The 23,336-nt window shown below is 46.7% G+C and overlaps 1 protein-coding gene across 1 annotated transcript in view; it reads right to left on the bottom strand.

The window, feature by feature from the left end:
- The window catches only part of STKLD1 (serine/threonine kinase like domain containing 1), a 595,840-nt gene that overhangs the window by 461,717 nt on the left and 110,787 nt on the right, over nucleotides 1–23,336 (bottom strand). Inside the window, exons 3-5 of the mRNA XM_069609351.1 lie at nucleotides 9,656–9,700; nucleotides 9,154–9,228; nucleotides 7,025–7,129 (exon numbers count right to left, since the gene is read on the bottom strand). Of these exons, the coding sequence (XP_069465452.1) occupies nucleotides 7,025–7,129; nucleotides 9,154–9,228; nucleotides 9,656–9,700 (225 nt within the window). The remainder of the gene's footprint in view (nucleotides 1–7,024; nucleotides 7,130–9,153; nucleotides 9,229–9,655; nucleotides 9,701–23,336) is intronic.

The following is a 23,336-nucleotide window of genomic DNA, read 5'->3' as shown; positions in this document are numbered from 1 at the left end:
TATGGTCACGGATAGGGGCTGCCATTGTGACTGTTTACATGATGTGCTGTTCAGGGGCGGGGGATTGGCTTTTGGCCGACTGGTGCCTGTCAGCCAGGTCGATTGGTGGAATGATGGGATGTTCAGAATGTGGCTGGTCACAGGTGACTGTGTTTGCGTGCGTTTGTTGGAGGGGGACTGGGGTCATGTCCATTGGAATAGCTTCTGTATTGATGCCATCTGTGCCCTGCAGCTCCCATCGGCCCCTCTTGGGATGAGCCTGGCTGCTCAGTCACTCTGCCAACTTGTGTGGTACATGCTTCTGCTGATGGTTGGTTTGTTTACTGGCAAGAGTACAGGGCTGGTGCAATCCCCCTCAGGATGCTGTTTTGGATGTTGCCTTGCGCTGGTGGCAAGCGATGGGGGACTACTGTTGTTTTGTGTCATGTGTTCTTGATTTTCATTTTGATGTATTGTACCTTCACATGCCTGTGCTGCGTCAGTACGGCTATGGTGACATGCCGTACATGGATGCCCACTCACGGGGCGCTTTGAGCCCCTGCATGCTTTTCTACGTTGGCATGCATGGGTGAATTGTAGATTTCACTGGTTGCATAGTGTGAGTACATTGCGCCTGCCAGGAGTTGTGCAATGTGGCCAGGGAGTGGAGTACAGGCACTCAGTGGGCCATTTACGGTTGGTTCACGATGCCGTATTTCTCGCCATGGCGGAATGGTACTTTACGACGTGCTTGATGGCGTTCAGTACATGTCCGCTAGGGTCAGAATTCGCGTACCGTTGCGCCATGGCGGTGATTCCGGTTTTGCAAGGCGCGCGTGCGCGTACTTGGTGCAGTTAGCGTTGCCGTTCACTGCGGTGTCGCTAATGGCATCGTACTTTACGGTGACGGGTCATGATCGCAACGAGCGGTGTTCGATGGCGGTATTGCATTTCCGCCATCATTTTTCCATTTCCGCAAGGGTCGTAATGAGGCCCTTTATGTCTTTTCTCCAAGAAGGCCACCAGAAGTGACGTTTAATTTTTTCCTCCGTTTTAGCAATACCAGGATGTCCTTCCATTAAAGATTCATGAAGATGGGCAATAATAAGTTCTTGCGATTCTTTACTTGGCAGAAACAACCGCTCCTGGAAGTAGGGTAAGTCATCCTTAACTGTGTAATGAGGACCCTTCTGACTCCATTCCAGTAAGGTTGAAGAGTCTAGAAGTTGTTTTACTTGCGTTTGGATGTCCTCAATAGTGTGCAATGAGGTTAAGCCTAAGATTCTTTGCTCAGGTATGATGGGCACAGGTTCTAAGCTCGAATTAGGTTCTTCCATGCCAATCCGGGATAAGGCGTCCGCTTTTCCATCTTGCAGCCAGGGCGATAGGTAATTACAAAATCAAATTCCGCAAAGAATAGAGCCCAGCGGAGTTGTCGTGAAGATTGAGCTTTGGCCGTTTTTAAATACTGTAAGTTTCTGTGGTCCGTAATTACGGTGATGGTGTGTCTTGCCCCGAGAAGGTAGTGATGCCAAGCCTTGAAAGCAGATTTGATGGCCAGTAACTCTATCAGTAATTGCGTAGTTGATTTCAGGAGGAGAAAACTTTCTGGACCAAAAGGCCACTGGGTGTAGTTGGTTAGTTTTTGGGTCTCTTTGCGACAGGACAGCTCCCATGGCCGAACTGGATGCATCGGTTTCCACTATGTATGGGAGATCTGGGTGCGGGTGCTTCAATACAGGTGCAGAGGTGAATTTGGTTTTCAGGTCCTGGAAGGCTTGTTCGGCCTCAAGAGTCCATTCGAAGCGTTTGTTTTTCTTTAGGAGAGCGGTGATGGGTTGGACTGTTCGGGAAAATTCCGGGATGAATCTTCGATAGAAATTGGCAAAGCCGAGCATGCTCTGAACTCCCTTCACCGAGCTTGGAGAAGGCCATTTGAGGATGGCGTCCACCTTTCGCGAGTCCATTCGGACTCCTTGAGGTGTCAGGATGAATCAGAGAAACTCAACTTCTGTGGTATGAAAACGCATTTTTTGAGTTTTGCAAATAGTCTGTGCTGGCGCAGTTTCTCAAGAACTGCCCTAACATGCTTTCTGTGATCAGATTCTGAAGAAGAGTACACCAGGATGTCGTCAATGTAAACAATGACACAGATATCGATAAGTTCCCGAAGAACATCATTCATAAAGTACTGAAAGGCGGCAGGTGCATTGCACAAACCGAAGGGCATCACTTGATATTCGAAGAGCCCAAACTTGGTGCGGAATGCAGTCTTCCATTCGTCGCCTTCTTTTATGCGCACCAGGTGATAAGCTCCTCGGAGATCTAACTTGGTGTACACACAAGTGTCTTTCACCTGGTCGATAAGCTCAGGGATCAAGGGCAGAGGATAACGATTCTTAATCGTTATTTGATTTAGGGCGCGATAGTCTATACACGTTCTAAGGTCACCTTCTTTTTTCGGCACGAAGAACAGAGCTGAAGAGACAGGAGACTTGGACGGGCGAATAAAACCATTGGCTAGGTACTGATCTAAATACTGACGCAAATGCAGGTTCTCAGGTTCCGTAAGAGCATGAATCCTACTACAAGGTAGTTGAGCATTGGGTACCAGATCGATTTGGCAATCATAAGACCAATGGGGAGGTAACGTGTTAGCCTGTTCTTTCTGAAAAACGTCTTGGAATTCTTGGTATTCTGACGGTAGCTGTACAGGGGTGGAAGTTGCTGAGGCTAGACCCATAGCTAGATTTCTTGGATAACAAGTTGGTTCACAATCAGGAAAACTTCTTCTTTGCTCGCCAGTCAATTCTGGGATTATGTGTTTCTAACCAAGGAATTCCAAGAATTACTTGAAATTGTGGGGCCTTGATCACATCAAACACGATTGCTTCCCGATGTCCATCCTGACCCACCAGTGTCACTTCAACAGTGGAATGCGTTACAGGCCCTGAGGCTATTTCGGTTCCATCTACTGTAGTAATGACATCTTGGGTTACTTTCGGGCGGAGAGGAAGCTTAATCCTGGAAGCCAATTCACGGTCTATGTAATTTCCAATAGCTCCACTGTCGATGTATGCTTTTATAGCATGCAACTGCTGAGGCTGTTTTGGGTCCACGAGCACCATTGGCATGACAAAATGCGAGGTCAAAGAGTTAGTTTTCAAGCTCGGCAAGCGGACCCCTACGATTGCCCGGCTAGGTCGTTTCCCGAATCAGGTGTCACTAATTCGTTATCAGTAGCTCCAACCACCTTCTTAAGTGGTTTAACTGGACAATTTCGAAGAAAGTGACCGGAAGTCCCGCAATACAGACAGAGTTGCATTTGCCGCCTTCTCTCTCGTTCTTTCTGCGTTAATGGTCCTTTAACACCACCGATTTGCATAGGTTCAGATACGTCGGTACTCTTGGAGTTAGTGTGGGTTTTGATCGGTGCTCAGTTTTCATACTTGAACCGATCTGCTTTTCTATTTTGAAGTCTGTGATCAAGTTGAACCACCAAGTCAATGTAGTCTGCGCAGACCTGGGATGGGTTTACTATCTGAGCTAGGACATCCTTAAGCTCTCCGCACAGGCCTCGATGAAACAATGTGATCCTTTTGCTTTCTGGCCATCCAGTTTCCACAACCAGTCTGTTAAAGGTGGCTATGTAGGACAGAAGATCCTGATTACCTTGTCGTAAGGATAGCAGTTCGTTATCAAGGGCCTGTCCTTGAGAGTGTCGAGCGAACAATCTTTCCATGCTGGCCTGGAAGCCCTGAAAATTCTGGAGAATGGGATCACCCTGATTTACCAATGGAATAGACCAATCGGCAGCACTGCCACTGAGGTAAGATAGTATAAAGGCTACCTTGGTCTGGTCGTTAGGGAAGGCTCCGGGTCTGCATAGAAAGTGTAAACGTCATTGGTTCATAAAGACGGCATATTTCTTGGGATCCCCCGCAAAACGTTCAGGCGGGGCCAAAGGCATGTGTCCAGGTAGATTAATTTTTACCGGGTTACTCAAACCCATTGATGTGGAAATGTCCCCGGAATTAGGTAAAGGAGTGTGCCCTGCCTGGGCCTGTAATAACCTTTTGGCTAGGTCATCTGTTCTTTCCGTGGATAAGATCAGTTCTCTTTTGAGAGCGTTAGTCTCCTGGCGGGCTGAGTGCACCTCCGCCCGTAATTCCCCCAAAAGCTGGGCCAGCTGGTCAGTCTCGGAAGTCTCCATAGCGCCCGGGTGGGAAATTGTGGGTAGGCTTCGCATTCTGTAACGCTCACCTGATTCCCACGGAGGCGCAGGTCTGGCTTCGAGTGCTGATGCTTCTTCAATGGTGAAGCGCAGGACTCTGAAGATGGACAGGAAGGGCCCTCTACTCTGGCTACTCCGGCTTGCAGGAATTTTCCCCTGTGCGTGAAAAGGGAGTATTACCTACTGACTGAGTTATGCTCAAGCCTCCCACTCTCTTCCAACCCTCCATGATACCCTTCCACGATTCCCCGTGAAGTCTCACCTTAGGGTCAGGAAGGATGAGCTCTCCATCCTGCTTCTGATGCAGGGGCGCGTTGAAACCCAGTTACTTCACTGGATTGAGGATTAATGGGAGTTCAGGTAAGCTTGACTATTCAAATAAGGCTCTGTAAAAGTTCAGTTGCAAGTTCAAAAGTCCAAGCTTAATAATAATGTTCATTGTCTTTTTGCAGCAAGCGCTAATGCTTATGTCTTTTTTCCCCTTAGGGGCCGGGGTTCGAAATGCCGGAGATATGGCGCCGACCTGAAGTGAAACGTGCAGTTCCAGTTCCAGTAAATGGCAGGTTAGTTCTGGATGAGCGCTCGGGAACCGTCTTTGCATATGCTCATTCAATGTCTTTGTCTTTTTTCCCCATAGGGGCCGGGGTCCGGAAAATGCCTGGAAGCGGCAAGACCCGAAATTAAATGAGGTAAGTCTTATTCCCTTCCTTCTCTCACCTCTTATTCTTGTATTTTTCTCTAGGCTCTGGGAAGTGGCTGTGTATCCGGATGATCGCTGCTGAAGATGGAGGAACCCAGGAAAGGTGAGTGAAATGCAGCGCTGCAGCGATCGTAACGAAATGCTTTTAAAAATAATGTCTTCCCTTTCAGGATCGTCGGTGATGTCTCTGTGGTGCAGATTTAGCTGGTAAGGTCTCTTGTCTTCCTTTGCAGGTGACCCAGGATGCTGACTGGCGTGGCTGAAGTCCAGATGCAGGAGCTGACACGGTGAGCGTCCAGCTGCGAGGAGCAGAACAACGCGAAGCGTGAGTTGCTGATCGGGTGTGGTTTAAATAGCTTTGGAAGAAGTTCCAAAAGTGTATCCTTCCTCCGATCAGGTATGTATCCTTCCCCGACCACATGCGGGTGGAAAGTAATCCCACAGGTAAAGTAGTTCCATTCAGGCCTCAAGAGGGCCTGGATGTGGCAGCATGGTCTGCATCAGGTAAGTGCACATTAAAACACTTGAACACATGTCTAGCTTTATGAGCCTGGCACCTAAGAAATGATGCCTGCCTCTGGGGTTGCTGGGTCGGACTGGGCTCCTTGGAGGTAGGCATCATGACACTTCAACAGCAAATAATGATCATAACTTTTAACAATCTTCGGGTTCATAAGTAAATACAAGTGGCTATACCATATCTAAAAAGATGTAGTCATTGTGTCCTGCCAGCCCAATTCTCTGATTTTGTTAATTTAAGCTACTGATCCTTCACAATTTAAGGTATACGTGCAATGTCTTAAAATCCAAATTAGATAAATTGCACAAAATCAAGTAATATAACCTGTAAACATTGGTGGTCTGTAAACATTGCAGGCAATGAGTACCATTAAGTTGGGTAACAATAAACATCTGTTATTAGCGTTTACAAATACACCTGTTATGTTATGTCTAATAATACTCATCGTCTTGCATCTATAAGGTTGATTTTTTTATATAAAAATGTTTAGATACCTGTCTTTTCAATGGTTGAAAAAGTGTAAAACCACAGTGATTGAGTCATCGTAGTACAGGATTTCAAACCATTGTGAACTAAAACACCTTTTGTGTAAAATATAGTCGAAACAAAGCACCCTATCAATAGCCAAAAGTAGGTTCATGAACTCCCCGAATTCCCGGAATGCCCAAGGAAACATTTAACAGGGTGTATGGGTGATGAGTTCTGAATACTATTTCATAAAGGCCAACCTACCCACGTGTGCCATTCCACCCCCCCATGTTAACCGTCTGCCCTCTTCCTCCCTTGCGCTCACACTGCCCCATTTTACTCACATTGACCCACCTCCAATCCCTTTATTTGGTACAATATATAACCCTTGCCTTGAATGTATTAATGTATGAAATATTTTCCCTAACTCACAACAAAATTGTTTTACAGGCCAAATTCGACGGATTATTGTGTTTGGAAAAAGACTACTGGTGTGCTTCTTAAATTTTACAATTCTGGGCTGTGGAGAATTAAGGACAACTGTAATGACATTTCTTTATTTCAGGACAATTGTGTGAATTATGATATCCCACCCTTTAACACTGTTTTTTAGCCGTTCCATTGCAGGTAATGATAAGTCTCAAACGAGAAGACACCTCAAGCATTGATAATTGGGTGTGAGTCTCACCTCGGCACATAGTTTTACTTACTGGGTCTGAGTCACACACATTGTAGCCCACTGGCCACACATCACCAGTATTACCTGTATACAGTCTAGACATTTTAGTTGACAGACCTTTACATGGCGGGACATGTAGTCTTCGTTTTTTCTCCCACCATTATAAATAAGTGAGGACATGTCAGCACGGGCAACGTACTGTTGGCTAAAAAGGCAGTTCTATATAATGGTTGTTTCTAATGAAAAGTGGCCAGTTGGCATCTGTGTGGGCGAGCGAGCAATCAGTCTCTCTATTGGCAAAGCTGAATAGCCCCACTAGTTTTAATAGTCGGGATTCATCATGATTTGCCTAGAAACTCCAGATTCTCTTTTCTCTTGACCGCTGAGGTCTCTGCCTGGTAGGACAGGACTTTTGGTTGTTTCGTTCCCTCTCGAGCACTTTACCGTTTCGTCGATCTTCTCCTGATTTTCTCGCTTGGTTTGGATCACAGCTCCAAGATCTTCGCCGCTCAGGTACTTCATCACCAGACACAGGAACACGGAGGAGGACTGCAGGGAAAACCAAAAAGCGTGAAGAAGTAGTAGTTCGATGAATGCCACATCATCAGGTAAGAGAAATAAAGGTCAATGTAACCTTTGCTGATGAAACACCTAAAAGTAAAGTCTGTGCCATGGGAAGGTTTTCTCTGTGACATATGGGGGGGAGTTATGAAATACAAAAGAAAGATCTGGGCCAGAAGAATGCTTGAATGATATGTTAAACATGAGGTTCCTCCAAGGAATTATTCTGGATTTAGTTAGGATCCAACCACACATGGAGACGGGCAGCACGGGGAAAAAACAGAAAAACGCTGGACAACTAATACATTTTAAGACAATTTACTAACCATAACCCAAACCTGAAAATGAATGAAACCCAGAAGCAGATGAAATACACACTGAAATATATAAAAACTTTTTTTAAAACTCTCCACGTGGAAGCTGTGGCAACAGCGAAACATGTGCTGGGGTAGAATCATTGATGGAAGAAATTAATTAAAGGTACCTGCTCAATACAAGTGCCATAAAAAGAGAATCCAGAGTAATTGATTGAAGTAAGCACATGCAAAACATATCAATCATGCATTGATCAGTTTAACACAGCCTAGCAGAGAGGTCGATACATGATGCCTGCAACACAGCCTCGAAACAGCAACTAATAGCTTTCAATGCAGACAAGCTCTTGTTTCTTGAGCCACTTTAACTCTCAGATTTTCTAAAGTGAACCTTAATCTGCCCCAGAAGAGGATGAACTCTGAGCCGCATTCAGGCAAGTTCTTGCCCACACGTAAGCCCGTTATGTGCCACTCATGTGGAGCAGAGTTTCTAAGGATCAGCGATTGTACATGATAGGTCTTCTTTTGAAGCCCCTTCCTCTTTGGGGCCAACACCCTCCCCAAGACTCACCCGAAAGCCCCAGGTCTCAGGCAGACAAGTCAGCAAGAGATGAGAGTCAGTTAGTGGTTCCACAATACTGCTGCAGAGCACATTTCATAGATTGCTTCCATGCATCTCGCCATCCCTCTTTCCCTTTCTTTCTCTCCAGAAGACCACCATCTGATTACCCCCGGGTAGGTGGACCGAATAGGCAACTTTCCAAACCAGCCCCTGCAATGTAAGACCACTATGGTGGTGATGAGTGCAGTATAAAACCTCACTAACATATGGAAAGGTGTTCTGTATCTGTACTCTTATGGTGCCCACATTATGTTAGGGAAGGGGTTTGTAACCTGTGGCTCTCCAGAGGTTTTAGACTACAACTCCCATGACCCCTCACCATTGACTATCCTGGCTACGGTTGATGGGAGTCGTGGTTCAAAACATCTGGAGAGCCAAAGGTTGCAGACCGCTGTGTTAGGGAATTTAGGGGGAGAGGGGATTGATTTATGGAGGTGATTACACCAAAGCTAAGGGCTTGACCCATCTCAAGTGGACCAGCCCCTTGCTAGGTGGCAAGGAGTCTATTGGAAGTCGTTTCCTGAAGGGGACACGCCATTAAACATCCCTCCTTGGTGTAATGGGGAGGGGGTTCCAAAGTACACAACCTTCGGAGGCAAATAGTAAGCCACCGACCTTCTCACACCAGTAGGAGAAGAATGTGTAGACTTCTACAACAACATTCATTGGCTCACAGTCACGCGATGCACCTTCCTTTCACCAGTTTGATGTAAAGGAACATTTATCAGGCATGCTTCATGGACAACTACAAGGTAAAGGCAGAAACTGTCAAAGGCTGTTCTCAGAGCAGTCTCTGACTCAGAGTAAATGCCCACTCAGCAGCTCTGTGCGGCCCTTTACAGATGTGAATGCCACTGTGGTGGGCCCCACTACACTAGCCCCAGCCAGGCCCCACTTGCTAGACAATCCTGGCTCCACCTCTCTGCTAAAGCAGACATAGATGAGGCGTGCCCAACAGCAGCAGCCCTGGGAGATGGCGACTACAACCTTGAAATAACCCCATCAAACACATATATTGCAAAGGTAGGCGAATGCATGAATGGCCCAGACGCTGTGAAAGACAGGGAGGAGGTCACCTTGTTATCCCAGGTAATAAAACAGTCCTTGTAAGCACAGGTGTTCGTATGCTGGAGCGTCCGCAGCACCATCGCCTTGGTAACAGAAAGGAAAGAAGGACAGGTCAGTCACATATTGAAATCCACCTTTTTAAATCGCTAACATCGTGCGGCCCATCCCTGGATTGACCTCTTTTCTTTCCCTTTCCCATAAACTGGCACAGTGTGGGCCCTGGCACCCCAGGAAACCGTGACATCTGTGTGGCTTCTAAGGTAGAGTTAGCAATGCCACACGCCGCCCTGCTATCCCCCTCATTACTTGCGCAGCAGGAGGGTGCCACATCTCAGGTGTAATGAACACACGCTATTCTAGGTAGGATATATAGGGGTGCAGCCGCCTGCATAGGAAGGACGCACACTATTCTGCCTGGGAGGGGGCCGATCATGTAACATTGCAGAACCGCATTGCCTTTCCTGGGTCCCCTATAAACTCTAAAAGATGGAAGCAGAATGAGAACAATACCTCTTTCAGGGCTCGATTGGCTTCGCCTTCATCAACACATTCAACCTGCAGAGGGAAATGTTCAATGTTAAAAGGTATTTGTACAGCGCACCGTCACCAACGGAGTTGGCGCTCTGGCGGATCTGCAAATGAGAAGATGGGATGGGTTAGTAGGTGAAGCGGGAGTAGGATAGTGAGAGGAGTGGTGTTCTGTTGGCAGCTTCAACTCGGTATACACCAGGTGCCGAGCTTTGGTGCCAATATTGGATCGATGTCAGTCCTGGTGTGCTGTTGGTGTTGCTTATGTGGTGTTGCAGTGTTGTGAAGTGCGTGCAGGTTGTTGTGCGAGAGATGGTTGTGTAAGATTTTTGAGTGAGATAAGTGCAGAAATGCTGAGGTTTTTTGTTAGTCGGTTGTATGAAGGTTAACAGATGTTCGAAATGACAGTGAAATGAATGATTTGAAGCAACTATGAAACTGAAGACAACAGCGGACTCCTTACATTGCACCTTTTCAACCGTAAAGGGTTGTGGGCGGACAGAACCGGGGCAGAGGAGACATGAGGAGAAATGCGGGACCAAGAGGAAGGCTGAAACCTAAGGTGACATTATACATAGCATATGGTCAGCCTGAAGAGCACTTCAGAACACTTAGGGTATAAGGCCTGATGAAGCCTGTGTGCAATAACTAGAGTCTTTTTTCAGATTCATTTTGACGTCAAGAGCTGCATTTTCCAGTTCCGTAGTTTGAAAATGTGCCTGGGGAAAAGGTAGGTGATTGTTTTCTCTGCACTTCTAAAAGCCTTCCCCCACATATTCTACGACGGGTATTAATAACTGTTAGCACCCGGGGCGGGAGAGCCAGCCTATCAGGTTACTTGGATCGTGGGCTGAATAGAACGACAACCTAATGGCTGTTCCCATGCCATCTTCCCCCCACCCGCTCCTTCTCTCAGTCACTGTACCCTCCGCTCCCCACCCCTCCACACCACTCACCTTATAGTTTTGGCGGCGACTCAACCCCTGCCGTCGCTCCAACCGCCTGGGCCACCGTGGAAATGGAAGAGGGACTCAGCTTGGAGCCCAATCTTCCAGCTCTGTGGCAGCCATCTTAGTTAAGTATTTAAGATGAATCAACAGGCCACCACGAGATGTCCTGTTCATTCATACAAAATACATAGCTGTCAGCACCCCAGGCTTGCAATGATACCCGATTCCGTAATGGCACCAGAACCCATCGTTAAGAACTTTGCTACGCTCTGACCTGTAACTTGGGCCGTTCCCACCCGATCCAGCCCATCGGATCGGGTATCATTGCTTAATTTTGTCTTAGAATATTTGGGGAAAGTGCTTGATTTTCGTAGGAGTGCAAACTTGGGTACATGTCGACCCCTGGCGACCTTTTCCCAGGCAACTTTATCACTGGCTACCCATTTGCCATTAGGAGAATATAAGCCTATTTCTCAGTTGTCTAATGGCGAGGTTTCTGAAGATGTTCCTGATGCATCCGCTTCTAGAGTAATGCAGTTAAGCATGAGCACATTGGGCCAGATTCTAAGAAAGCAGTGCAAATAAAAGGAGCACAGATGATGTGCTGGTTTCATTTGCGCTACTTTCAGAAATGCGTAGATCAGCTTATTCTCAAAGGTGACATGTGCACTTCTTGGTGGCTGGTTGGCAGCGCAAAAGCCCCTTTGCATGCCTTAGTGTAGTGCGCGCAGGCTCCCATCAACCATGCAGATGCTGGGAGCGCATTAGATGCACTTTTACGTGGTCAGAAGCAAAGGGGTGAAAAAGTGACCATTCAGATGCCCTTTGCTCATCACTTGCATCAAAGAATGTTTTAGAAAATATGGCCCATAGTGTTCTAGTAGCTTGTTTTCAAAGAGACAATTTAAATGAACGTTAATGCATTCTCTCAGAGTATAAACAACTATTATGATGTTTGCAGCAAATTAGTATTTGTTCGAAGGTTTTCTCATTTGTCTTTCAACATCTTTCAACATCTGGCCAGGTGTGGTTCTTGGTTTTAAAAAGGATTCTGTGAGCCCAAAGGAAGACATGGCAATTGCTGACCAGCTAAACACTGAAACATTCACACCAATCAATGTTGCATATTATTTGTTTTGTAACCTATTTGTACATACAATCTGTTTTATTTTATTTTTATCTACTTTATTTATTCCCCTGTTTGCAGCTCCCAAGACCCAGAGGTATCGCAGCACTAGTACAGTAACAGAGTACATGCAGTATCAGTAAAAGTCACAGTATGGTGCAAGCTTTATCGCAGCACTAGTACAGTAACAGAGTACATGCAGTATCAGTAAAAGTCACAGTATGGTGCAAGCTTCAGAAACCGGTGAAGTACATGGTTCAGGGGTAATGTCTTAGTCATACTTGTTGAAGAGCCAGGGCTAGTTTCTGATAGGTAGAGGGAGCGAGTTCCATAGTGTACGGGCCGTGACCACAAAGCTGGCTCCGCCAGCATGTTTTTGTTGAATCTTGGGGAGGATGAGGATCGTAGATGATGGCTGGAAGTTTTCTTGTGCAGGTTGGGAGGGGAGGTGCGGGGTGGGGCTGAGGTATGCTGGGGCAGACTTATGTATGCAGCGACGGGCAATGGGGAGGACCTTGAAGTCAATGCGTGCTCTAATGGGTAGCCAGTGTGCATCTTTACTGGGTTGTGTGATCTGGACGGTGCGTTTGAGACCCCAATCTGTCCGAGGGCGTTATTTTGTAGCAGTTGGAGTTTAGTTAGATTTTCCCTGTTCCTGAGAATAGGGCGTTACAGTAATCTAACGTGTTACCTATTATGGCTCTGGTGAGGGTTAGATATGTTATGTTATTAATTCTTCTATAGTTCACGGTCGCCCAAAAGCATCGTGGCGCTGGAGAGGAAAGAAAAAGAAGCCCGGAAAAACAGCCATCAACCATCAGCCACTAAGGTTTAAAAAAGATGTGTTTTAAAAGCCTTCTTAAAGGCCAAATGGTTGGCCATTTTTTTCAATGCCACAGGCAGCTTATTCCATAGCTGCGCCGCAGCAATAGAGAAAGCATGTGCCCCAATGCGGGAACGGCGAAAGGGTGGCGAACATAGCAGGCCAACCGACTCAGATCTCAGGGAGCGGTTCAGAAGAAAACGTACAAATTTGGTCCGAAGATACTCCACCCCCTGATGGTGCAGAGCGTGATGCACAATACAAAGCGCCTTGAATTCAATACGTTGGGCAACCGCCAGCCAGTGCAGATGGCGCAAAACCAGAGAAATATGGGCACCATAAGGTGACCCTGTCGCCACCTGCGCTGCAAAATTCGGAAAGCGTTCTAGTCGGACGAGATAAAAAGAATTGCAATAGTCCAGCCAACTAGATACCATTGCAGCCACAACCGGCAGGCGCAAAGAAGGTGGTATCATATAGAGTACCTTTTTCCAATATTTTCAGGTGGAAAAACCCAGTAGGACAAACAGATGATACCTGGGCATCCATAGACAAGGTGGCAGTCATAATTACACGATCCAGAGTGAAGGGTCAGGAGGAGAACCCACCACCAACACCTCTGTTTTGTCCCCATTCAGCTTCAGCCAGTTAAGGCCCATCCACTCCCCCACGGCCGTCAGGCACTGATGAAGGCACGACGACAACCAGCCCGATCAAGATCTAAACGGATCAGGATCTGGGTGTCGTCGGTATATGAATAGCACCCAACGCCGAAGGAGCGAATGAGGGACACTAAAGCCCAGATCTAGATATTGAAGAGGATATGGGACAAAGCGGAGGCCTGAGGCACACAACAAGTAAGGTGACAAGAATTAGAAGAAAAAGGGGAGAGCAAAAGGGATTGAGATCTATCAACCAGGAAAGAAGAGAACCAGGCTAATACTTGACCAGATATGCCGATTTGGGCCAGGCGGGATAGCAGGGTAAGATGGTCCACCGTGTCGAAAGCCGCCGATAGGTCTAATAGTATCAGGGCTCCGACACCCCCCGCATCCACTAGCCTATCCATGTCGTCCTGGACGGAGTCAAGGATGCTCTCAGTGCCCCTGCCCGGCCGAAAGACAGACTGGGTTGGGTCAAGGCGATCAGATAGTTCAAGAAAAGAAGACAGAAGAGGAGAAACCAGTGATTCCAAAATTTTAATGAGAGCAGTTAGGAGAGAAATAGGCTGAAAGTTAGATGGCAAAGAAGAATCCAGCAAAGGTTTTTTTAGAAGAGGGATTACTGTTGCAGGCTTTAACTCTGGCGGAATAAACCCCGATTGACAAGAGGCATTTACGGCATCCGTAATCATTTGTAAGAGGTCAGATGAAATCTCCTTCAAGACTCTTAATGGCACCACATTGGAAGGAGTGCTATATTTCATCTGCTGAATGGCCTTGAAAACCAACTCTTCAGAAAAGGAGGGAAGGAGGACCAGCCAGGTCGAGTAGTGTCCATAACAGGGTCAGAGGGACTATTGGCAGAGGTAGGTGTAATGGCAACTGTGCAGTATTCACAAAAATATTGGCATAAATAATCTCGACCGTTCTAATGAAAAACTGAGATAAAGAATCACACAGCTCCTGGGTCGGCTTAACAGTAGGTGTACAATTTACGGAGGAGGATGGAGATTTAACCACTGTGAATAGGGCCTTGGCCTGACACAAAGAGGTTTTGATTTTCTGGGTGAAATAAGATTATTTTGCTGCTAAAATAGCAGCTGAATAGGCCGTAGAGGGGCCTTATACAGGATCTTGAGATGTGGCTCGTAATCAATACGCCATTTGCGTTCCGCTTGTCTGAGTTTCAATCTCGCAGACCTCAATTGCTTGGAAAACCACAGCTCCGAAGGAGGCCTACGAATTTGAGTAAGCCGGAGCAGAGCTACTTCATCAGCTACTGCCAGAAGAGAAGCAGATAGAAGCGATAAAGAGGCGGCCGCACATTTAGTTTTAATAGAAGATACAAGGGCTAGTAGATTAACCGAGCGCCAAGCCCGTTGCCAAACTTCGGCTGGCGAGAATAGACTCTGCCAGTTGAAAGGTAAGTAGGGTTTTATTGGCCAATACTACATCAAGAGTATTCCCCATATTAGGGGTAGGCCCTACCACATGTTGATCGAAGTCTAGATCAGTAAGGCTAGTGAAGAAGGCATCAAGGGCAGGGGCTCTGGGAAGGTTACATTTCAGGTTTAAATCACACAACACAATCTAATGTGTGTATTTAATATGAAGATATAAGGTCAACTAAAGATTCAAGAAGACCAGCATAAGGCCCAGAGGGGTGATAGACCACAAGAACATGACAGAAGGTAGGAGAAATCACACACCTCAACAAAAGAGCCTCTACAGATAGAAAATGAGGACAACACAGTTGAGTCAAGACGAAATCTGCTTTGAAGATAGCAGCCACCCCAGCACCATGTTGAGGAGCAGGACGATTGAGATGGATGATCTTATAGCCGTCAGGAATATCCTGAACAAGAGCAGGGGCCGAGCTTTCCTGCAACCAGGTCTCAGTAAGGAATAAGATGGCAGGACGGCGATCACATAGCAGGAAGTTGACTTCCGCTGCATCTGCCAGGAGAGATCTGGTGTTTAACAAAAATAAGGAATGTGTCTCAGTATTGGGATCAACCATCAACTGAAGTTGCACACCTGGTAGTATGTAGCTAACAGGCTCATCTACCCACCCAAAAGGAAACACTGTGCTCATTGGGGCCAGAGAAAAGAGCCTTTCCCTGGAATATGGTATAGAGCCACCCTCCACGTCCGTAGCACGGACGGGCACAGACAGGCTTGCCTTAAGCACGCCTTTGGCGTGATGACGGCTCACCCACTGCACGGGCGACCGGGGAAGCACATAAATGCCGGTATGGAAAGGGGAGGGAGGCTAAGGCCGCCCCCTCGCCAGAGTAGAAAGTGGACTGCTCGCAACTGCAGCGTCCGACAAGAAAATGAAAAATAAAATTCCTACGTTCGCTATAGCATCACTCTAGCACACACAACAATAAAATATTAGCAGCAAGTATACATTCACTAAGATAAAATAGAAAGGCTGTCTGCACAGTGTGGCTTTAAAGTGGCCGTTCACGGGAATAACCTTTAGTAGCTTGGTGCAGGGAATTTTCTTCTAAGGTTGATCAGTTTGGTTGATTAGGGAGTTGAGGAGGTGAAGGCCTTGATGTGGTTGTGCATGTTGAGTTCAGCATTGAGATAGACCCTGCAGTGTTTTTACTTGTGCTGCTAGTGGGATGAGGTTTCTGTCGATTTTAATAGTCGCATAGTCTGGGTTTTAGAGACTGTGTGGGGAGCCGACGATGAGTAGCGGAGAGGTGGCGGTTGGACATCAAGTTCTATATAATGTTGTAGACTTCATTGATGTTGCTAGTGACTTCGGCATAGTTGCCTGTAAGATTTAGTAGAATTTGTAGAATTTGTATATCAGCAAAGGTTGTGTAAGGAATGTCTTGGCTGTCTAGGAGATTGAACAGGGGTTTGGTGTATAGGATGTAAAGGGTGGGAGGGATACAGTTCCTTGGGGAACACTAAATGGTACAGAAATGGGGTTGGTGGCTTCGTTACTGGACGAACGTCCGTTTAGGAAGGATTTAACACAGTTAATGGCTTCTGGTGTGAAGTGTTTTTTTTAGATGTCAGTAGAGGATATCGCAGTCAACAAGATCAAATGCTGCTGATAGGTGTAGGAGGAGGAGCAGGGCAATGTTACCAGAGTCTCGTGTGTGATCGAATTGGATTTTTAGATCTAGAAGAGCTGATTCTGTGCTGTCATGTGGTCTAACACCTGATTGTCTAATGCCAAGACGTTTGTTTGTTTGTTTATTCATTTGTTAAGCGCACCAGACTCGTAAGTAAAAGGGCGCAACGACAAGGAACTGCAAGGCTTACAAGGCTTTGTTGTGTTCGATGTAAGATTGTATTTGTAGGTGTGCAGTGCGATCTAGCACTTTGAGTAGGAAAGGGACATTGGCGATTGGGTGGTAGTTGGTTGGGATGGTGGGGTCAAAGGAGTTTTTAAAATGTTTTTAGAAGTGGCGTGATGCAGGCTTCCTTGATGTTGGATGGGACTGTAAATGAGTTAAAGAAGCTGTTGACGATGGTTGGTGCAAGTATTTTAGCACATAGCTTGATAATGGGTGCAGGGCATACATCACTTTTGGAGTTTGACAGCCAGTGGACATTGTGGATGTCCTCTGTGGTGACTGGTGAGAAATTGAAGGGGGTGGTGGGTGTGGGATGTGGACCTCCGCCTCCTGTGCTTGGGAGGGAGTTGGAGTCTGTGAGTGAGGATTTTTGGAGATGGTTTTATAGGTGCATTTATTAGTTTTGTTAGGGAGTGCTGATTGGATAGAACTGCACAGTGCTTTGTCCATGGGGAAGTGGGAAACGGGCTAGGTTGAGGTTTCTAGCTCTCAGTATTGAGAAGAGTTCTCTAGCATTGGACCTTGCTACTGAAAATAGTGTTGTAGGATTCAGTTCTGGTGTGATGATTGCACTTTTGTAGGCTTTTGCTGAGGATATGAATGCTACTTTGTTTTCTGTTGTGGGGCCTTTTCTCCAAGTGTGCTCCTGGGCATGTTTTTGTCTGCGTATGGCGTGGAGTACTTCCGTGAACCAGGTGTTTTGGTGTCTAGGCTTGTTGGTGCTGAATGGGGCTAGCAAGGAAAGGGTTTGTGTTAGGGCCGTGTTGTAGGAATCTACATGGGTCTGGGCGTCTGTACGGTTTGTGGGTGGGGCTAGTAGTTTAGTGATGGTTGGGAATAATATAGCTTCTGTGAGTTTGTGAGTGTCGGGAGAGCGCACTAGTGGTAATGGAAGGGCGGGTGGCACAAGTGTGTGTGAGAGGGTTGCTGAATGTAATCAGTGAGTGGTCGGTGCAGGCCAGTGGTTTGGTGGTAGTTATGTGCAGGTTAGTGTTTAGGTTTCCAATCCGATGTAGTGTGCAGCCCTTTGCTGTGAGTAGGCGCATTGATCACTTGTTGGATATTTAGGTAATTGAGGACAATGGTGAGGGCTTTGGCTCATTTGTCGGCGGAGTAATTAAATCCTAGATTGAAATCACATAGTTTGACGAGTCTGGTCATGGGTGTGATGAGAGGGGTGAGCAGGAGGGGGAGTTCTAAGTCTTCTATGAGATCATGGATGTCAAAGGCGTGGGCACATATGGATTGTGCATTGATGAGGGTGCAGTGTAGTTTAGTGCCATGTGCAGATGGCTGGGGGGCTTTATAGGGAGATGGTAGATAGTCACGGAGTAGTAGTGCAGGAGGCAAACCTGGTGTTTTATAGATTTAATAGAGCTAACATAGAGTAGAGTATCTCATGTCCATTGCTGGCTTTCTTTTATGCCGTTTCACATTTTTTTGCATGTGTTATGTTGATGTGAGAACGAAATTCATTAATTCTGTGTCTTTTTTTTACATTAGGAATTATCCTTCTTTGAACTGTGTCACGAGCTGGCTCTCTGCCTCCAGCTTGCTCGCCTATGATTGGCCCTGCTCATCTACATTTGAACCTTTGAACCAATCAGGCGAGCCGGCAGTCGAATAAAGCCCGTGAGTTGGCCTCTGCTCCTGGCTTTGGTCACTCTTTTTTCTGATGGGTTCTCCCCTCACCCCGCGGCCTGGAGGCCTCGAGACCACTCCCACGCTGGACCTGAGCAATTAAGGTAAGCCTGCTGGGCTTCACTGGGCCGTTCGACGATGCGCACTGATTGCTTGCTTATTATTCAGGGCTGCATTTTAAAAAAACTTCATTTGCAAATAAGATCTGCATTGTGTCTTGTGCGCCACCACGACCGTCACTGGTAACATTTTTGCAGCATTATTCCACTTTGCTACATGCTGCCTGGCCTTCCAACATGGTCCCTTTTTTGTACTGTGCCCCATTTGGCTCTCTGCCTCCAGCTCGGACGCCTATGATTGGCCCTGCTCATCTACATTTGAACCAATCAGGTGAGCCGGCAGGCGAATGCCGGTCCGCCTTCTAAGGCCCGTGAGTTGGTCCTCTGCTCCTGGCTTTGGTCACTCTTTTCTGGCTTCTACCTTGATGGGTTCTCCCCTCACCCCGCGGCCTGGAGGCCTCAGGACCTCTCCCACGCTGGACCTGAGCAATTAAGGTAAGCCTTCTGGGCTTCACTGGGCCGTTCGACGATGCGCACTGATCGCTTGCTTATTATTCAGAATGAATAAAAAGTAGTGGGATCGATATGGGTAACCGTGCACTATTCACCACCTTCAAAATCAAAATTAAAGATATGATTCAAAACTGGCCGCAAGAGCCCACTCCCCACAGATCACCCACAATGGTCTGAGCTAAAATTAGTATAGGAGGGTGTCACGACTCGCTCCCTTCGCTCCCGTTCCCGCCACTTGGGGGCATGTTTTGGGGTTTATTCCCTACTGGACATTTCCTCCGAACCTAATGCTACAGTGCTGTGATGAATTGGGAGCGCTAAAACCTTATTTTCCAAATTACTTCCCTTCCGGATCCATTCCAGGTTTTTGGCAGCCAGCATGCTACTTTACTCAAATGACTATGCTTCCCAGAATGCCTGGCTCACTGCTTCACCTCCTCCCTTGCAGGACAAGGTTGGGTGGAGGATAGGCAACACCTGTGGCTGCAGGTGCAGCAGGCGGCACACCTGAGGGGTGTGCTCGTTAAGCAGCTTTAAAAGCCTCAGTTTACTTCAGTCCAGCGCTGGTCATCGTTGCAGTGTTCCTGTTGTGACTAGTCCCTTGTTCCTAGCTTTTGTGCCTAGTTCCTAGCTCCTGTTTCTTGTTCCTCCGACCTGGATTTCGGATTCATGTGCTAAATTGATTTCTGCTTTCTGGATTTCCCTTTCTGTCTTCCTCTGTCTGCAGGCAGCCTTTCCCTGTGCTTTACTCTTTGATGCAGCCCAATTTGCCTGTGTTTTCTATTTCTTTGATGCTGTCCTTTGCTACTAAAAAACTTGATGCATTAGTCTTTCCTTTTTTAGATTTAGTTTCACTCCCTTTTCTCCTTGGATGGGTGGGTAAGGTTTCCTTTTGTGATATCATTTTCCCTGCTCCTGATCCTTACTTCCTATTGGGATCCATGCGATGTTTTCCATTTCACTTCTACATTTATTTCCCATTTGATTATTTAGGTGTGGGGTGCTGTAGTAACTAGTCCCTGTGTGAATGCCTTTTGTTTTCCTCACTATTTCTTTAATCACAATTCCTACTTGCTCCTTGACTTAGGTTTTAGGTATTTAGTTATCCTCCACCCATTGCTATTATAGCCTTCTGGGTCCTTGTTTGATCAACTGGGTTTGTGGGTTTACTGACATTCAAGTGGTCTTTCCGGTTCTCGTGAGTTCTGTTTCTAAGTTCCTTATTCAGTATCATCCAGAGTGTCAGCACACAGATCATGTCCTTGCTTGCCCTCTACGTGGGTTTAGCGCTGTCAGTATCTGTAAGAGCATAGTGGGTAAGGAGTTTGCCGACTTTCCTTTCAGTCATAAGGAGGTTCTAAGTGCTTACCCCACATCCCTTTTCATATATAGGTATTTTTGTTTCACTCTATCTGCACTCCTGGGTTTTAGTATTATGAGTCGTGGTTCTTGTGTGCACGTCGTTTGATTCAAGGTTAGTCACTGTGTGATTTTGTGGAAATTTCCCTTGCCATATTCGCTGCCTTTTTACTCACCTGATTAATCCTGACAGAATGACCAGCTCAAAATACCCATTGAATATGGCAAGTTTAAGAAAGAAAGGCAGCAAGGCCTCTAACAAATTTGTACAGAAGGCTTCCCCTACATTTACCTGTGACAATCAAATCACTAGTCCTGACTTAAATGAACTCCTTGTCACGAATGGGCATTTACGTGCAGAGTATTTTTCCCACAGGATGGCACATCTTACATTGCCTGATCCTAGTTCTGTCTTTTATTCTGATCCAGATTCTATGTCAGCACAAGCCTTAGCAGCAGAAAACAACACACTGTTAAACTTATTATACAAGAGTACCTCTGTTGTTGAACCCCATGATTCCAGTTGTGCTTCACCTCAGATTGAACAGTTTCATGGTACAAACATAAAGAATGGAGGGGTTCCTTGCATAACTTCTGTTTTCTACCCTCAGTCTAAAGCATACTCCTTTGCACAAGTACAAACTGTAGTCCCTAATGCCAAGAGGTCTAATGTCAATAGTTTGCTTAAGGGAAACACAGACCAAGTTGGTAAGAGAAAGTATAAATCTCAGAACCTGCAAGCAGTAGATGACAATTTACAATCGGTGCACATCCAGATTGCTAGTGCAGGATCCAGCCCTGATGCCACTATGCCTCCCCCTGTGCCTACTGATAGTGATGTACAGTTAATGCAGGGCATGCTAAGAGCTAAGCTTGAGGAGTTAAGACAATAATTCATTTCTTTACAAGAAGAGAATAAGACCTTGCACTCTTTACTGAATACACCTCAGACTTTATCTGTTGATGTTGATGAAGTGAACACTGTTCAGCCCCTGAGTGCAGAGACTTTGGTAAACCATGATATTTGTCAATATGTTAGATCTATTGAGAGTGAAAGTCTTTCTTCTAGCACAGCGCTTAATCTGGGCACAGTTTCTGACAATTGTTCTGCTGTTTGTCAGGGATTGCAGTTAGCTGAAGATTTACAAGCTACTCCTTTACCCAAAAGTTCCTGTGTAGCAGTTTGTCATAATTCTGAGCTTGAACACATACATGCTTCTGATTTCCAAACACAATCCACAATGGTGACATACACAGAATCAGTCACTACTGTAGGCTTAGGTTCTGCCCTTGATCTTGCTGCTGAGACTGAAGTAGACGTTCAGGCTGATGTGGAAAACGATGCTACCTCTGTGTTCGCTCTTCCTTCTGCCAATTTTGGTCACCACGAACAGTCAGAGACAGTACAGATTTCAGATTTTGATGGACCCATTCCACAGGATACTGAACCAAAAACCTGGCAGAAGATTCCTGAACTGTTGATTGTTAATCTGCCACTTTCAGAAGCTAAGACAGAAGAATGGACAATTGAGGAAATCCTGATTAACAGAGACTTTACTATGGTGATTCCATTGGTTGATATTGACTTCTACAAAGGAAGAGACTCTGTGCCATCCGCTAAGGAGAGGGACTGCAGGGGTACAGTTCAGTCATTGGTTACTGGTGCCAAGGAGTCAACTGCCCTAAAGGTCTTTTCCATTCCTGAGCCACAAATGTGTCTGTCTACTTCTGGGACTTCAGTCTGTCCTCCTACAACCATTGACTCTTCGATTATCCAGTCCACGGCTCTGCAGTCATCGTTGACACACGTGTCTTCAATCAATGAACAATTGCTATGTCTGCCAGTCACTCAAGAGCCTTCCCCATGTACGTGGTCAGAGCCAAAGATCTTGACAAGTTTGTCTTCCGCTAACGAGACGGCTCCAGCTTGCATGCCCTCAGCCTCAGAATTTCCTCTGGCATGCCTGTTTTCGGCTACAGTGACTCATCCAGCGGATTATCCTTAAGCCATGGAGCCTCCGGTAGCACATCCTGAGTGCATGTCTTCAGTCCCAGAGCCTACTGCTAGTTTGGCTTCAGTTCATGAGAGACCTGTATCCTTCTCAGCCTCGCGGCCAATATCGGAGGTGTACCTGTCTACACTGTCAGATCCTGCTGCATATTCTTCTGCTCCAAAGATTCCTCCTGAATCCCAACCATTTATTACCGATGAAGGTCCAGCCAGCCCTTTGTATGCTTCAGGGGGATCACCAGATTGCCTGCCTTTTTCACAAGACAATACTCCCCACTGCTTGACTGTAGCATCAGAGCCTCCCGAAGATGCAACATCTGAGTCTGAAACTTCTGCCAGCTCTCTCTTCAGAAACATCAAGCTGGATCATGATTCGGGAGAGCCTTACATGCGAGGCCATTGGACTTGCCTGGAGTAATACGAGAGGGAGACGGATACCATCCGCCACGGCCCAGTCACCGAACAAGTAGCCGACCAGGATAGCGGGCTGGGTGGTTCGCATCTGGGGTCCGGTTTGGACCAACCGCTTGACAGCTTTTTTTTGCCGGATCACGCATGAGCCCGAAGGAAGGGACGGGCACGGCCCCCCAGCAGCAGCACCAGTTGGGTGCTAGTAGCCAAAGGAAGAGAATGACTGCTGCAGTTCAAGATGTGCCTGTTATTGCTCCTGCTGCGAGTGTGCCTGATGTACTAAGTACTGCTTCTATCACTCCTATCAGTATGCCAAACATCCCTGCGGTTGTACCCCACGTGCAACAAGGTGGCTACACGACTGTCACCGGAAGTGCCAGCCTCGAACAACCCATAGGACTTCCAGGCCTCCAAGGCATGGAACATATGCAGTCAAACCTTAGTCACTTTCAACCACAAGCCTTTTCCCAGATGGATGACAGAAGAGGATCCGAACCTCTACCTCGGCCGCCACCTTCTTTTTCTGAACATAAACATTTCCCGAAACCTGCAGTTTCCTCATCTCCTGCGTGTCCACTCTCGGCAGAAAGGCTAACATGGCTTCTACCATTGTCTAAGGCATGTTGCACCAGCCTGCCTCCCTCCTCAAAGACTTATAAGCGTCCACTCCCAGTGACTGAGCTTCCTGGACCTTCCAACTCTGCTTCAGGTCCTGCAGGTCCTTCATGCCTTTCTTCGAACCATGAGTCTCTTCCTCACCAGAAGCCTGCCTATGACTCTTCTAG

The sequence above is a fragment of the Ambystoma mexicanum genome, chromosome 8 (genome assembly GCF_040938575.1).
Source record: "Ambystoma mexicanum isolate Mex_15411 chromosome 8, UKY_AmexF1_1, whole genome shotgun sequence".
In the NCBI taxonomy this organism is placed as follows: domain Eukaryota; kingdom Metazoa; phylum Chordata; class Amphibia; order Caudata; family Ambystomatidae; genus Ambystoma; species Ambystoma mexicanum.
The sequence above is the reverse complement of the archived record's forward strand: the minus strand, read 5'-3'. Positions and strand labels throughout refer to the sequence as shown.